General features: G+C 39.6%; 1 protein-coding gene across 2 annotated transcripts in view; it reads left to right on the top strand.

The window, feature by feature from the left end:
* XPNPEP2 (X-prolyl aminopeptidase 2) overlaps positions 1-17366 on the top strand; it is a 327597-nt gene that overhangs the window by 252576 nt on the left and 57655 nt on the right. For both annotated transcript variants that reach the window (XM_069212951.1, XM_069212960.1), the window contains exons 12-15: positions 561-650; positions 7407-7516; positions 9862-9939; positions 12255-12326. In XM_069212951.1, the coding sequence (XP_069069052.1) occupies positions 561-650; positions 7407-7516; positions 9862-9939; positions 12255-12326 (350 nt within the window). The remainder of the gene's footprint in view (positions 1-560; positions 651-7406; positions 7517-9861; positions 9940-12254; positions 12327-17366) is intronic.

Genomic DNA, 17366 nt, shown 5'->3' with positions numbered 1-17366 from the left:
GGACAAAGAGAGCACACACATTTCATAGCATAACATTGGGTACATGTGCAATATTCTCATTGGGTGTTAAATACATTTGTTACACAGACACAATTGTGCATTTTATGAATGCAAAACATGACAAAAAACAATGAATTGCTTCTGCACGTAAATATAATAGACATGTTAATGGAGGTTCAACTGAGTGCTCTTACAATGCTGCAACATCAGAACATCCTTTCCTGGGGAAGTTAGTGAAACATTATTTTGTTACATGCAATTAAAGACCATGATTTGCAGCTGAACTAAAATTATTTTCTCAAAGGCAAATGAAGCTCCTAAAAATCAAAACAAGCATGCACTCTTTCATATTGTCACCTAATGCAGCCTGGTTATGCTCGCAATAGCAAACCTAAACTAAGCACTATCATTTTGATACAAAAACAGAGTCTTATATTACTTAAATCATAAACCTATAATTATATGGAAAGTATGAGAGAATAAAAACTGCACTGAAGTAATTATACTGTTAACTGAATTTTCCTCTAACTTGGTATTCCTTGTTCTCTCACTAACTCCAGGATAAACTTGTAGTGGACAATTTCTCACCCGTGATGAAGACGAAGGCAGTAAAGAATTCAAAGGAACAGGACCTACTTCGGAATTCCCATGTAATCACACCTTTACAGCTGAATTTCTTTGATTTTGCATTTAAAAAGTTTCATTAAAACAGCAAAGTGTTCTGTGTACATGCACTTTTGGTATACTAATACAATGTTATCTTATAAAATCCGTCTTTCCGTTCACCAGTGGCATAGTAAGAGTGCCATGGGTTCTAATGCAAGGAATGAAAATGGGCTTCCAACTTGGCCTGTTGGGTAGTAAATGAAAATCCTAATTGAGTTGTGGTGGGCTCCTGAAATCTCTGAGGCCCAATGCTGTAGCACCTGATGAACTAATGATAGCTTTGCCCCTGCTATTCACATCTTTTAGAACATTTTTACCTTTTCTCTTTACTTTGTGATTGGAGCAGAGGCACAGACCTCTTTAGAATTAAATATATTTACCATCATGGTTGCCTCACAGTATTCCTGGGACTTTTACATCCTGGCTGAAAGGGAAGCACAAAATTATGGTTGTGATGCATGGCTGAGGCAAATGACCCCTCTCAAGGAATTTCTTGATAGGAGAAGTGAGTGGCTGAATATACTAAAATATATTAGTTTTAATTAGCTGAAGTGTGTTTCTGCTTTTTACTTTGTATCCAGGGGGAAGGTCATAGTCTTTGCAGTCAATTAAGCTATGTACGTTGACTAAAAGCTTTTGATTCTGTGGGCCTAACTAACAAAGATTTTGCTGTGAGTAGGTGTGTGACATAATCTCGTACTGCTAATGCTTACTCCAGACTTACCACTGGAATTCAAGAATGAATCAAGAGTATTGTAAAAGTAAGTCAGAACAAAACCTTTGTGCTTGTGTGTCTGTGGTCGGCTATGAAGGAGAATTCTCCTCCCCACCTCATTTCTTACTAATCAATGTTTTGTCTGAATTTTGACAAACTGCTATTTCAGGATATGCTTAGTACACTACTGCTTCTATAGATTTCCACTAAGTTCTCCTTTCCTTTTACCTTTTTGTAGGTCAGTCCATACTGTTTTAAGGGGTTTCAGTTGTGATATATTAAAGCTGGATTATCATACTAGGTTATCATAGCCAGAGCTCCTTCCTCTGCTTGTTCCAAATCATTTTTATACAGAGTGAGGAATATTCTTTTTATTTATCTCAGAATCCTCTCCATAGAAGAGCAGTGTACTTTACAGAATACCTCTTTTATGGGTGGAGCATCTGATTAAAGGACAGAGAGCCTTTCTTTCTACTGGACATTTGCCTGGTGGATTGGAGCCGCTTGAGGCCAACTTGTAGGGCAGGAGACTTCTCCCAGTGCCTCTGTCACTTTTTCCAGCTCCCTGAGGGTAATTGTGAAGGGAGTGGAACCTGCTTTAAGTATTTGTGTCAGGAGTGCTATGATTCCCCATCACTACTACCCTAATTCTTCATTAAATATTTAATTAATGAAAATGTCATGGATTAATAATTATTAATAGTGATGTATAGAATTAATTAAAAACAGTTTAATTATATTTTAATGAAAGATATTGTTACTTTTGTTTTTAAATTAAAAGAATTACTACAATTGTTTATAGTTAAACAATACAAGTCATATTTTTATTTACTTTTAGCATTAAGGTATAAATATTCACATTTTTAACTATTGTAAGCAATTGAAATCAATTTAATCTTATTTTCTATGAGTTTAAAACCTAAGCCCCTGTGTCTATTATTTTCAATGGGATGAACTTGCAGTGGTTGGCCATTTGTGATGTTGGACTTACTACAGTTTTTTGAGCAGTGAATTACATTCATAGGTTTGGCTCGAGTCCCTTCTTTAGGGGGTGGAGACATGTAAGTTTACACTTTTGAGTAACTTTGCACTCATATTTTGTGTATAGCCAAAAGTAGTAAAATTGTTTAAAAGTGTAAGAGTAAATTACATGTATAAATCACTTAAAAGTTTAATTTGCCTTTGTGGATAAACCTGATTGTCTTTGCATTGTTTATTTTTATAAGCTACCAAACGGTGGCATGAGATTCAGAAAAATCATCTAATGCAATGTTTTGACCTCTGTTGAGAGCCTTCTTGAGTAAGAGTGCCTATGCATTCAGGGCCTTTTTCACAAAGGGCCTCCGCAGTAGTGGCTGAGGCCCTGAAATCATGATGGGAGGGCCCGCACTTGTGGCTGGGGTCCTGAACTCATTGTTGGACCTCCCTACTGCAGTTACCATTGCGGGGGTCTTGTCATGAATGCTAGCCCCCCTCCAAGACTGCTGGTGCTCTGCCACGAGTGTATAGGCCCTTTGTGAATCATCCCCCAAGTGCTTTGTTACCCTATTAGGGAATCAATTATGAAACATTGTAGCTTGGCTTCATAATTCCCCAACTAAGAGTAACCAATAGCTGGGGTGTGGTATTACTGAGCATTACATATGGGACCCTGCGGGTCTCCTAAGAAATAAGGAATTAACAAAAGCATCTTTAATTTAGGTCCTGAGTACACTATTCCTCATTCCAACCCCTGTATTTCACCTGGAGGCTCCACCTGAAAGATCTGTAGTTACTGAAGATTTCGTAGCTCTGATGGGGCAAGTAACATCTAATGACACAATTTATATTGATTCTCTTGAGGTTCATTTCTTACAGTCTGTGGCCAGTACAACAGATGTTGACCAGGAGGAAAGCAACAGTTTTACCCAAACATATGTCTGAAGATAGATTGAGTTTGAGCAGCAAAAGCTAAATTAATCTTACCGTACAAAAATAAAAAAAATAGTGGAGTTAACGCTGACCTCTGAAACATGTGCCCATTTGGACCAAGTTGATCTGGTCATCCTCTCATGCTGCAGACTCTGTCCAGAGTTGCAGTGTGTCACATCTTTTCCCACCTGTTCTTTTGGCTATAAGGTCCTTTGATGCTTCAGTCCAAGTCCTGCTGCTCAAGCCAGGCTGCTCATGTTCTGCTGCCTTGGTGCAGCCCTAATGCCACTGCTTGAACAAAAAGTATTTTTCACGTCTAGTGACTTTTTCTTTCTGATATGATCTGACCTCACACTTAAGAGGGCATCCTTCAACCATACCTCTGGACCTTCAAAAAACAAAGTGAAGGAAAGGTCCCTGATTCAATCACCTGACATTAACGTTTCTCTTGTTTTTATATTATTATCACATGAGTTATCTGTAGTCCAATATCGTCTATCAGAGAGTTTTGGAAAATGGGTTATTGGTAAGGGCAGGTAAGTACCTGAACTTAGCAATAGGCAACTAGCCTCCACTTAGGTCCAGTCAGGTCTCAGTAAATTAAACCTAGCTCAACCCTTGGTAGCTTGGCAATGAGCGACAAGGCTTAACTTAGGAGACAAAGCATAAAGCATTCAAATATCACAAAATAGTAATTAAATAAAACAGTTTACAAATCCAAAATCAATTTATAAAAATAGGAAATATTTTTAGCTTTAAAATCACACCAAAACAAATAAAATCGGATAAGGGGAACCAGAGATATGAATTTGTAAAGAATTATTGCTTTCTAGTGCATAGAAACAAAAAGCGCCAATCTGGTCATCTTGTCACACCTCGACCGGGACAAAGTCAAAGTTTAAGGCCGACTACAGCCCGCGGGAGGCCTTTGTCAAAAGTTTACCTCAGGACTTAGTCGTTTTTTCCGGAGATTTTCTTCAGCAGGATGAACCTGCCAGTCCAATCCGACCTCCTGGAACTCTTCCTCGGATACGCAGCGTGGGAGCCCTCATGGAGATTTTTACCTTTGGACTTAGTTGTTTTTTTGAGGTGAAAATCCTTTGACCGGGGCAAACCTGAATCTTGATCCGACGTCCTTGGAGCCCTCCTCGGATATGCTGGCTGGGAGGTCCCGGTCATCTTCCTACGTTCGGACTTAGTCTCTTTTTTGGAGATTTTCTTCACTGGGACGAACCTGCAAGTCAGGCCGGGTCGCGGATGAGGTAAGCCGGCTAGAGCTGCCACGGCAGGTCGGTCCCTCTATTGAGCTTTTTTCCAAAAGTTCTCCAAACTTCTGGATCTTCTTCCAGATGTTCTTTTAAGGTCCTTTTGAGGTCCACAGTTCACCCCAAGGTTCCAGAAGCTCTGAGATGCTCCTTGGGGGTGCAGACTACAACTCCCAGAATGCACCTGGCACAAACTCCTTTTTGGCCACTTGGCAGTGGCCAGCTGGTTGGTTACTTCAGGAGTTGGTGCAGGGGACTCTGGTTAGCAAGTTTTCACCTGTAGCAAACAGGAAGTCCCTCCTTGAACCAGTTGAAGCCAGGCAAAGTAATTATTGTGGTCAAGCCCAAGTGTGCAGCTGGCGGAGCCCTCCAGATGCAGGGTCCAGGTGCAGGCCAGGGGTCCAGCAGGGCAGTCCTTCTCCTGTAGTTCTTCATTGTTGAAATCTGATGGGGATCTGAGGTGTGGGTGCAGGTCTGCCAGTTTTATTCCTGCTCCTGGGTGAAAAACAGGGGGGTCCTGGTTTTCCAATCAGGGACAGGGTCCTTCCCCCTGTGATGACCATTTCTTGGGAAGTGTGGCAAAAATCAATTGCAGGGTGCAACATTCCTCAAAAATCCATCATGGCTGAAAGTGATTTTTGGAGGTTACATCTGGCTGAGCCCACCCACTGGTGTGGCTAAAAATCCTAAACACCCCCCTCTCCTGCCCTCTCCTAATCTAATCAAGGGGGCACCTAATTGTCTGGGTTTGCAGGATGTGAGGGTGTTGGTACTGGGTTGCTCCAAATGTCATCCTCTGCCTTTGAAGACCAGTTTGGCAGCCCTCCCCCTTCCTGCTTCCCCATATGCTCAGGGGAGATCTCCTCCCCCAGGCACATCTCTTTGTGCTGAGCCAGGCCACTTCACACCTCATCAAGGCAGCCTGGCCAGGCTGCCAGAGGCTGGCCAATCAGAGCACAGCAGGAAAAACACTACATGGCTGAAGTTGGCAACGTTTCAGGTAAAGTTTAAAACTCTTTACCTGAACAAGTTATATTAAATCCCACAACTGGAAGTTGTGGGATTTATTATAAAAATTAATTTGATACCAAACTTCTGGTATCTGTTACTTAAGGGGATTTTTTAAATTAAAATAAAGTCTCCCCATTCTAGCCTATGGAGGCCATTCACTACAATGAGGAATAAACACATTTGGCTGGTTTACCTCACCAGGGATATAAAACTATATTTATAAGGTCCCTGCTTATAGTTACATGGTACCCAGCCCTAGGGGCACATAGGGCACACCTTAGGGGTGACTTATATGCAGAAATAAGGTAGTTTAAGACTTTGGAACTACTTTTAATTCCAAAGTCGAATTTGCATGTAACTTCAATTAAAAAGCAGCCAGCAAGGCAGGCCTGCTTTTAAAATGACACTGAGCACCTCAGCAGTGCACCTATTGGGGCACTACCTATGCTGGGGTCCCTTAACCTCTATGCCCTACCATATACTATGGACTTATAGGTAGGTTAATTTTGCCAATTATAATTAGCCTAATTTGCATATCCACTTTACACGGAGCACTGGCCCTGGGACTGGTAAGCAGTACTCAGGGCACAGCCAAGAGTCGGTAACCACCAGTACCTGGGGGTGACTAGGGCAAAAAGGAGGACTTTCCTACAGAGAGATACGATGGTTTAGGAGATCTCAAGTAAATACAAAGGTGTAGTCTATTCCCAGTGCATAAAGAGGCACTATTTGTGAACTTTGTTAGGTTTATGCATGTAATCAAAATTCTAGTTCAAGCATCAAGTTTAGATTCCTCTGTTTGGATCCTGTTAATCAGTATTGAACAGAAATGTGTTGCATTTATATATAAAAGGGGTCCAGTGGGAAAAAGATCTGCTGAACGGATCTAATATTACTCGAACTTAAATATTTCTCAAAGAACCCCAACACGTGTGGACTGAGGACAGTGATAGGTACTCCTCAAGCACTGACAATGATGGAGTGAACCAACGGAGAGCCTTGATACATTTAATATAGAAGAGGTCGGACTAACCTTTGAGAAATCTCTGACTTTACCGCATTGCTTTGCTACAGTTACCATCTGGGGCTATGAGACTGTACATTGACAATTCACTTATTTTATGGGTTGGATCAATTGCACCATCTGTAAAAAGAAGGAGCAAATTGGCCCTTGCACATACATGTGACTCACATTGGATGAAGCTTCCAGCAGGTTGCTCCCCAATTTCTATGTGTACCCCTTCCTGATGAAGAACCACCTGAGGCTCTAAGTGGCCCCATATCTGCATCTTCCAGGGTCAAAACAACAACATCTATCATAGCCTGGATTGTTTTTTGACTTCACAGAGGATTAATTATGAATGATATGATTGCCCTGCTTTTCAGATGCTACAGTATTTGTGGTGAATAATGAATGTATAGGGACAGGCTTCTTTATAATTAGGATGTATCTAACAGTTTGTTGCAGTATTTTTTTCTTCCTTCATCTAAACTGCTTTACACACAAGCACTTTTTTCTTGAGCACTCTTTCAAGTATTTCTTTGGTGCAACCTCATAGGTATTCAATGTATTTACATCAGTTTTTCAAAATAGGAAAAAAATCTAAACATGTAAAAAAAAGAATTATGTGTGATGCTGAATATGTTATGACTCAAGAGTAGTTCTCCCTTGTCTTGTTTTGAAGGAGTACTGTCCTCAAACCACATGCGTTAAGTTAGAATAATATTAGATCCATTCAGCAGATCGTTTTCCCATTGGACCGCATTTATATTTAGAGCACTAATCTGTATAAAGCACTGCCTGTTTACTGATCTTTACCATTTTCTATGTTCTCTAGATCCGGGATGCCATAGCAGTAATTCAGTACTTTGTGTGGTTGGAGAAGAACGTCCCACAAGGAGCAGTCAATGAGATATCTGGAGCACTCTATGTAGATGAACTGAGAAGGTTAAATATCAGACCTTTCATGCATAGAACATGGGATACTAACAATTCAAACTGGTCAAGCCATTGCTGTTCTTTTTAACTGTACTTAAAGCAGGAGGTGCGCTTTGTTGAGTTATTTAGCATTAAGTGTAAAATGTGTGTGCTCTTCCAAGTAGTGGGCACATATACTCCATGTTCCCATAACAAACTTGACAGAAGGCTTAAGTGGCAGTCATAACATACCTTTTATGCAATTCTTCTCTGGTGCCAATGTGTTGTACTGGATGTTTTCTTTTAATCGATTCACACTAAAACTAACCAGACATTAATAGGGTAAATGGTCTGTTCTTTAACAAACAAAAAACAAATTGGCCATGTTAAGTTATCTAAAGATATTCTATGTTAAGAAAAACGAAATCATCTCTAGATGTGGTTCACATCTGTTGTTGTTTGAATGCCTGCTAACATGACTAATCTGAACTGGGCAGATGAACAGCAATGGCTTGTTGATTATTCCAAAGCTAAGTATAAAAGCATGAACTTCAGAATGGCTGGTTCTACAGTGTTTGTGCCAGGATATGGAAATACTCCCTACTGTAACAAATTACTATTAGGGCATAATTCAAAATGAGCAGTTGTCTCTGGCACCTAAAAATTCAGGAGTAAGTCAGGAGCCTGTGATCATACAGAAAATCTTTGTAAATCAGATCCCCATACTCTGTCAAGGAAGTGGAAACTAAGTGAGTATGATCCTTGTGATCATTCCCCAATGTGTCAGAACCCTAGGATCATTTTGGCAATGTGTTTACAATGAATGTTGCCATCGGAAACCAGCACATTTACTCTCAGTATAATAGTCAAAAGAGACCTGTTACATTTTCTGCAATTGCTAGCTTTAAAATACTCTCCCATAGATACTATGTCTAATTGTCATTCAGTGTCATCAAGCCTATTACCCTTTTTTAGAAGCTGATTAACAGACGTGAACAAATGTGCTAAACATCAGTGCCCATGATGTGGTCTGTCTGGCTTACACGAGCAATGCCCATTCCAATGCTATAGGTGAGAACAAGATAACTTTTCTAATGCTCCTCTACCTCTCTCTCCTATATTAACAATGCAGTAATACAATGCATACTCCGGGGAAACTATTAAAGGCAGCCCACTGTTTCCTGGTATATAAAAGGATCCGTTTAAGAATTATCTGCATCATTCACAATGCTTACTAGACAGGGCCTCGAAAATGTTCAAAAACTAACTTCTCACTTTGGAGACATGTTCTCTTGAAGTGAGCCCTCAGGCAGGGCCATTCCAGAATTTTGTGCCTTTCCGAACTTGACTACATATTGTAGAGATGAGCACATTTGTGAGTCTAGCCTTGAATTGTGCTTTGCTGCAGTATACTTCTTTTACAATTTGCTTAAGCTATATTGATAACCCTCCTGAGGCACAACATTTGGAACATAATATTCCTCATGATAAAGTCACTCTGGGGCCTCTTTGATATTGTTCCATTGACAGAAGCTTGAACATTCTTTACTTTTTTGTAAAGTTGTTTCTTAGTAAACATCTGCACCTTGCAAGCAAATGTTTGTTAAACATAGAACACGTTTCACAGAATACACCCCAGGTTTTTTCTCTATTTATTGGACACCAGCTTTAGCTCAAGCATCATTCCACTGCCATTAGGCATAGGAGAAGGTCCCTACATTGTTCCCTGAATATTGGTGTTACCACTTTAGTTCTGAAAGATAAATGGTTAACATAATATTATAAGAAATGATCTTTCAAAAGGTCTGGAAGTGGAAAATGGATACTATCATCGGAATCATAATATACAATTATTTGTTATAATTTGTATTCATTTCAGAAGACAACCACCACAATAACAGCATTATCATCAATACACAAGCATTCAGAACATTGTTCAGTCAAGTGTGATTATACATAAAAGGGTTTTCTTCTCATTGGTAGTGCAAAGGGAGACATTGAACATGCAGTCCTAATTTTCAAGCAGCACATCTTAACATTAGTGATTTCCAAAAACAAGTCAGGGAGGTGTCTCAGTGCATTTCATCCAATGTCAAAATTGCATTGCTCCAATTACATGTTTAGGTGAAAGCTCAGAATAACACTGCAGAACCATATTTCAAACATGAAACTGGAAAGGATTTGGATCTGCAGTTTGATCACATGTGAATTATGTTCACTTTCATTAGGTGGTGCAATTCAGACATTGAATATTGTTAACCAATATTGCATAGTAGACACTCGAAAAGCACAGGAGGTCCAGTAAAAATGTCAAAAACAAAATGCTAATTCATACTGTAACAGATGTGATTGGAATATTCCTTTTTTGGATCCAGGAAGCAGAAGAATAGCGATGGACCCAGTTTTGAGACGATTTCTGCCAGTGGTTTGAATGCAGCACTTGCCCACTACAGGTATGAAGGGATCAGTCATTATTAGATTACTTATGTTTTTACTACCTGCTTTAGTGGAGTTCAAGCCATAGTTGAAATATTTGAAGCTGAGTCACTCTCTGTGATCTTAAGAGTTTCAGCTACTTCGTTTCAACATGTGACCTTACAAATGCTGTAGCGAATGTTTTGATTACATTTAGGATAATTTAAAAAATGGCTTAGTACGTCGAAACAGCAAGAAATCCCTTACTATATGGCGTAGCGACCTATCACAGAAGTTCTCTTTGAAGCTGCATGTCCTACACTTTTGTTTGTACTAGAAAAGAATATACATAAAACAGTCCAGACCTTTCTTTTGTGCAAACTATGTACGTGATATATCAGTATTCCTGGGAGAACAATATTCCTGCATCAAACTATTTCACATAGGCACCACCTTCAAGGAATTGTTTCCATGGCTAGGGGTGAGGACGGCTTTCGTTAATAAACAATTTAACATAGGTATCCTACTAATGTCACAACATGTTTTACAAGTGTGTAGCATTTTGTTTTTAAAGACAGGAGTAAGTGTAACATTCTGCTTGGTGAATTTAATTGGATACAGTGAATAGCTTGATTAATGGCTGTTATGAGTGAGGTTACATATGAAGTCTATATAGACTCTACAAATAATTTTATTAGGAAAAATGTACACCATTTGTCCATGTTGAAAAGATGATTTCAGTTCTGGCCAATGTAAAGATACATTGACAATGTTGATGCTCAAATTAGTTTTTGAACATTTTTCATCATGCTGCTAAAATATGACTGCCCATTGTCTTGTCTTGCACAAGAATTTTATCAAGTATGAAATTATATTACTGAAAGACGGGTTGGTTCTCGTCTGGTATAATTTGTGAGGATTTTGTCGAGCGCACACTGTCAAACTGTAATTTCATTTTTTTTACTGCTATGTGAACACAAAAGTGCTGTAAACTCCACAATGCATTAGTCACAGGTACAGCAAAATTCATTGTCAACAAGCAAAATGGTTCTGGATTTTTTTTTTGCATAGTATTAAATACCACGAACTGCATATTTGAAAGCAAATTTTACATTTTCAAATAGTAACTAGTGAGTAAAGCTGTTCCTCCTAACAAGCGTATTAATTGTCATAGTGATACGTCAGACACGTGCAGCTGACTTAGTTTGACACACAATTAGTTAATTCTTCCTGGACAAGCATAACCTAGATTGTGGCATTAATATAACATAGTGTGAGTTTAGGTATTCACAATATGATCTCTATACACATAGAACCAGCAAGAAACTAAAGTAGCAATACTTTTTGGAGTAAATATTCAAACAGCCTCAACTTCTCCTAAAGTGGCTGTAATTCAATATCTCATAGTTATTAGTAATGATTAATTTAACGGATTTTCAATAAAACCAATTGTATATAACTGGGCCTGGTTACTGGCATATGGATTTCATGGCATATGGATTTTTATGGCTAGCATGGCAATTATTTTTTGGAATGTGTTACTGACGTTAAATAGTGTCTCTTGTATTTAGCTGACAGGTATTTATGAAATAATATTTTGTTGGCACTACCGATAGTTCAGTATCCCCAAATTTAGACATTACCACTTGATCAAGAATAAACTCTGCATTTATTCAAGGAACAACAATTTCCAAGACTAATGGTCTGATCTACAGTTTGGCAAACAGAGTCCTGTCTGAATAAAACCCTGGGGCAGCCCGCCTCAATTAGAGACAGGGGTAGCTTAAGATTTCCGTAGACTGAATCCCCATGTTTCTCTCTCTGTCTTTATTTAATTCTCTCTCTTGCTCTTTATGATTCTCTCTCCCCATTTGTCTCCCCCGCCTGCCTCTATTTCTGAATCTATCCTTGCTTGAATTGAACAGCCATACCTAACAGTCTGTTGTTTTCCTGGTCTATTTCTTGTGTTTCCCTATCCAGAATATGGAATACGGAACTGAACACTGATGCTCCAACACGGAGGGGTTTGGTACTGATCAGGTGCAATAATCCTCACCTAGCATGGGTTTTTGGGCAATAACATGCACATTTTACAGATTTTCATGGTTACCGCTCCAAAATCTGTACGTTCCAGTATTTACTGGGAATTTGCTCCCAGTACATACCAGTAGTTTTGACCTGCCCTAATTTATCTAGGGAATGATTTTTTTTAAACACAGTACTCATAATGTGTTGCATTGGAATTACTGGCCCACTCGTAATGAGAGCCTAATTGTTTATTATACAATTCTGATATGCTGTTATTGACCATTGAGTCGGTGTGTGTGTTTTAACAATTTATTTTCTTTTTCAGTCCATCCAATAACACTGTGCGTAAGCTTTCGGTGAATGAAATGTACCTTGTCGACTCTGGCGGACAATACCTGTGCGTATGTGCTGATGCTACCTAGCAGTAATAATATAATTAATTTGCCAATACTTTTTTTATTCCATAGGATTGCATTTTGTATGTAATTAACGTTCAAAAATGATTTATTTAAAAGTTAGTATTAAGCAATCTAGGGCCACATGTACTAAGCTTTTTGCACGTCGCAAACAGCAAATTTGGCTGTTTGCAACGTGCAAAAAGCACATCGCGATGCACAAACCCCGTTTTGCGATTCGATAACCTGGTTACTGGTTCTCTGGTACTGAATTGCAAAACGGGTTTGCGACTCGCAATTAGAAAGGGGTGTTCCCTTCCTAATTGCGACTCGCAGTGCAATGTAGGATTGTTTTGTGACGAGAACGCGGTCGCAAAACAATCGCAGTTTGCACCCATTTCAAATGGGTGCTAACCCATTCGCAAAAGGGAAGGGGTCCCGTTGTAAATGTGACTGCAAAAAAAATTTCAGAGCAGGCAGTGGTCCTTCGGACCACTGCCTGCTTTAGTAAAAATGAAACGAAAATATTTGATTTTTTCTTTTTGTAATGCATCTCGTTTTCCTTTAAGGAAAACGGGCTGCATTACACAAAAAAATGCTTTATTGAGAAGCAGTCACAGACATGGTGGTCTGCTGTCTCCAGCAGGCCACCATCCCTGTGAGGGCTGCCATTCCCAAGGGGGGTCGCAAATTGCGACCTACCTCATGAATATTCATGAGGTGGGCATTTGCAACCCCCTTGCGAATCGCAAATGGTGTCAAGGACACGATCCTACATTCGGATTTGCAACTTGCAAATTGCGAGTCGCTCTGACTCGCAATTTGCGAGTCGCAAATCTGAACCTACATACATGTGGCCCCTACTAGTTCTTAATGGGAGACACCCCTGTCGGCAAAAACAAGATACATGGTATCATTCTCATTCTATCACACACATTAACGCAACATTTGCAAATGAGCTAACCATCTCTTCTACTGCAGACTCATTTTCATGACATTGGACTTGTAAACACATATCATCTGCATCCGCCTCGCTTTACCCTTCATGACGAGTGCTAAATGTAAGATCATGTTCATACATAAACTGTAGCGGGAACTGTCCACTTTTTGACATGAGTGCTTCCTGGACAAACTTTGTTCAAAAGAAACATGTCAGTCTTAAAGAAATCAAGCTATAACTAATCCACCAGGTCTGTTTCTCAAGATTGGGTGTATTGTTGTTTTAATAGCGGAGTTTGTGGGTGGATACCGGAAAGTGGCAGATGTATTAATGTACGTGGATTATATAAATGACTGAAGAAGACCAGGAATGTATGTATGAATGAGCTGAACTTTGAGAGACGACTGAATGAGAGAGTGATGGTGGACGGATGATTAATCAACATATGAGTGTGTGGATGAATGATAGACTAGAAGGGTGGTTGGATGAATAAATTAGGGTGTTTGATTAAATGAATGAGTAAAATAAACTAGATGTAAGTCTGATGATGGATGTGCACATGAATAATTTAATGTTAGTGGGGAATGAATGGATGGAGAGAAAACTGAATTTCTCATCATTTCACCTAAACACAGGAAGAAATTCAACTGTAAACTTCAGGATATAGTGAAAATGGAAGGGTTTAACTGTTACTCATGCTCACAGCAAAGTAATTGGGTTTTATGTCTACCCTTATTCACCCTCACTTACCGCACATTAACACAGTAGATCTGTAAACCTCTATCTCCTCAAACTCAAAAATCGAGCATCTTTTTTGCCACGACCACCCAAAAACAACTGTGCGGGCTCTTGTCATCTACAGACTTGATTTCGGAAAAGCCATTGTAGTGAGTTTTCCACAATGATTACTTGTCCCACACAAAGCTATTGCAACAAGTCTTGTCAGTGCCTCAGAAGACTCCTACCATATCACACCAATTCTTTATTGCCAACGTTGGCTCCATTTACCAACAGAGCTGTTGACTAAACTACAAAAACCTTACAATTGAACAAACCCACACATTTATTTGAGCTACTTATCAATCATGAGCAGCCAAAGAGAACCGTAAAGTTGCAACTCAATTCAACTTCAGATGCCTCATCTTAAAAAACCTTTTGTCCGAAAACTGCAACATCTGCTTAGACCTTTCTGCTCCTATATATCCAAACGAAAGCCACCCTTCTTAAGTTTAGGAAACACCTAGAAGCCCACCTTCTCCACCTCTTTTTTCAGGCAATTCTTTTTTCTTCTCTTCCAATAACTCTGACCTAATGCTAAACCACATATGGTGTTTTCTTCTTATGGATTAAGTGAATTGCAACTACTTAATTTTACTGTACCTAACTATTTTTCATGCACTCCCCTCCTGTTGTACTACAGATCAACTGATTTCTTTGTAAATCAACCTAGCATTCTTGTCATGTATAATCACTCTATATAAATATAACAAAATGCTAATAAATATGTGAATGCTTTGCAATTTTTTAAAACTATTTTGCCCATGCAGTGTGGTAACTCTTGATAATTATAGGTGATATTAGGTGTATTAGTCATTTCACTTTCCTCATTTGTGAGTTAACTCCTAATACATGGTTTTATACAATAGCTTGTCCAACCTACCAAGGTGTTATGCTAATCTTACTTGTTGGAAATTGCCCTCTCTACAGGGACACCCCCAAATGTTTTGCCTTCATTCTCCTACCATTTTTGTTTTGTTGCCATTAGAACTGCTAACCAGTGCTAAAGTGCTTGTGCTCTCTCCCTACAACATGGTCAAATTGGCTTATACCCAATTGGCATATTTAATTTACTTATAAGTCCCTTGTAAGGTGGTATACCATATACGCAGGGCCTGTAAATTAAATGCTACCAATGGGCCTGTAGCACCTATTGTGCCACCCACCTAAATAGCCCTCTAAAACATGCCACAAGCCTGCCGTTGTAGCTTGAATGCAGTGTCACACTACCATGTCCACTTGGCATTTAAACTCCATTGCCAAGCCTTGACCTTCCCTTTTAGTACATATACGTTGCCCCTAAGGTAAGCCCTCAGGACAGGGTGCTGTGTGATTAAAAGGTAGCACATGTCCTGGTAGTGAAATCCTCCCAAACTCTTTTATCACTACATTGAAGCCTACCCTTCCCATTGAACAATATTGGGGATTCCCTATTACATTTAATAAGCTGTAATTCCAAAATGAGAGGAGGTGAACATGTCATGTTTGGTACCTATAATATTGCAATGATAAACCCTCTTTAATGGTAAAGACATATGTTTCATTACAATTCTGAAAATGCCACTTTTAGAAGTTGGCTTTTTACTGCCCCCAACCCTTAGAGCCGGCAGCTTGTCTCAGGTCATACGACTGGGTGTAGGTGACAAACTTTGCAAATTACTCTCTGACAGTCATACAATAGTGGGATTAGGTGTGCCTCAGTGGGCCATTAACTGGCTTGATGGGGGGCAGAGCTGAGCACAACCCCACTTGCACCTGAATGGGCTTTGCCCCGTCTCCTCATAATAGGCCTAACAACCCTATATTGTCAGTGCAGCCAGCCTGGAGCCAAGGCAGGGGAGGAAGGAAATTCCTAGAACTTCAAAGAACCTTTCTGGAAACTTCTCCCACTTTCTAGGAGAAGGGCACCAGGGTTTAAAAATAGGGCTCTCAGGCCCACTGTTCAGTTTACTACTGGACCTGCGGAAGGACTCCAAGAGGACTGCCTGTGGTTATGGCCTACTGTGCACTCTGGAGCCTGGCTTGAACCTTCAGAAGCCAGCCCTGCTGTTGAGCCCTGCTTCTACACCTTTACCCAGGACTACCAGACCCCAGGGGCTAGATTGCTGCCCTCCTGTCAGAGCCACAGGGACATAACCGACTCCCATCATCTAGAATCCACACCTGGGCCCTGCCTGAATGAGTCCCAAACCCCCAAGCTGGCTCCTTACACTCCTGCACCCTTGATTGTGGTGCTAAATGAGCATGTGTGTGTGGTTGGGACTTTATCATTTATACACTATTTTGAACCTTACACTTTTAAAATTCATAACTCTAGTTCTGGATTTTTTACATTTTGGTTTCCAATGATTTATTAATATTTGCTCAATTTTTCTAAATTGGTTTGGGATTTTTATTGTGTTGTGTTATCCCTTTATTAATGTTAGTATGCTGAATCAATACTTTACATCTTACCTCAAAGTTAAGCTTGACCCCTTTTTGTGCCAAGCTACCCAGGGTTAAACACAGGTTAATTCAGTGACTCTCTGTGTTTTACCCTGCAAGGGATTGTGGCTGTTGCATGAGCAGGGTCCAGACCCCAAACAACGAATAACCCAGTTTCTCAAATTAAAGTATTGGAGTACTTAGATTTCTGTATTCGTTTTTATTGATGATATGGGGTTTTGGTGTGTTGCTAAGAACTTGTGCCCATATTTATACTTTTTTAGTGTCGCATTTGCGTCATTTTTTGACGCAAAAGTGGTGCAAACTTGCAAAATACAATTGTATTTTGTAAATTTGTGCCGTTTTTGCGTCAAGAAGCAGTGCAAATGCAGTGCTAAAAAAGTATAAATATGGGCCCTGGTATCTTGTTGAAAATTGCACTGGTTACACACAGACAGATAGTGGTTATTTAAACAAGGATTACATAATTGGGTCAAACAGGAAAGCCAGTTTGAATCTCGATAATACAAAATTCAGAGGCAACACTGTAGCCACTAGACATGGGATTAGATCAGATTAGTTTTAAAAGGGCATGCTGTTACGTTAGAGAGGTTCATACTGTCGAATGATTGCAAGAAAGTTTGATCTAGACTAAAGAATAAAGTTTTCAAGTGTTTTAAAAAATAAGAAGATTGGGTTGCTGGCAAGAGTCCAGTACGATCTGATTCCAATGTTTAGTGGCACAATATGAGAATGACCAATGTACAATCTGTGAATCTTGGAGAAAATAGAAAGGTTTGGTCTTAGAAGAGTGTAGATTATGGGTTGCTCTAAATGGGAGAATAATCTTTTTGAAGCTACGGAGGTTATTTACCTAGAGGATTTAAGTGGCCAATAAAAT

The sequence above is a fragment of the Pleurodeles waltl genome, chromosome 2_1 (genome assembly GCF_031143425.1).
Source record: "Pleurodeles waltl isolate 20211129_DDA chromosome 2_1, aPleWal1.hap1.20221129, whole genome shotgun sequence".
NCBI classification, from domain to species: domain Eukaryota; kingdom Metazoa; phylum Chordata; class Amphibia; order Caudata; family Salamandridae; genus Pleurodeles; species Pleurodeles waltl.
Note: the sequence above shows the minus strand (reverse complement) of the source record. Positions and strands in the feature narration are given on the sequence as shown.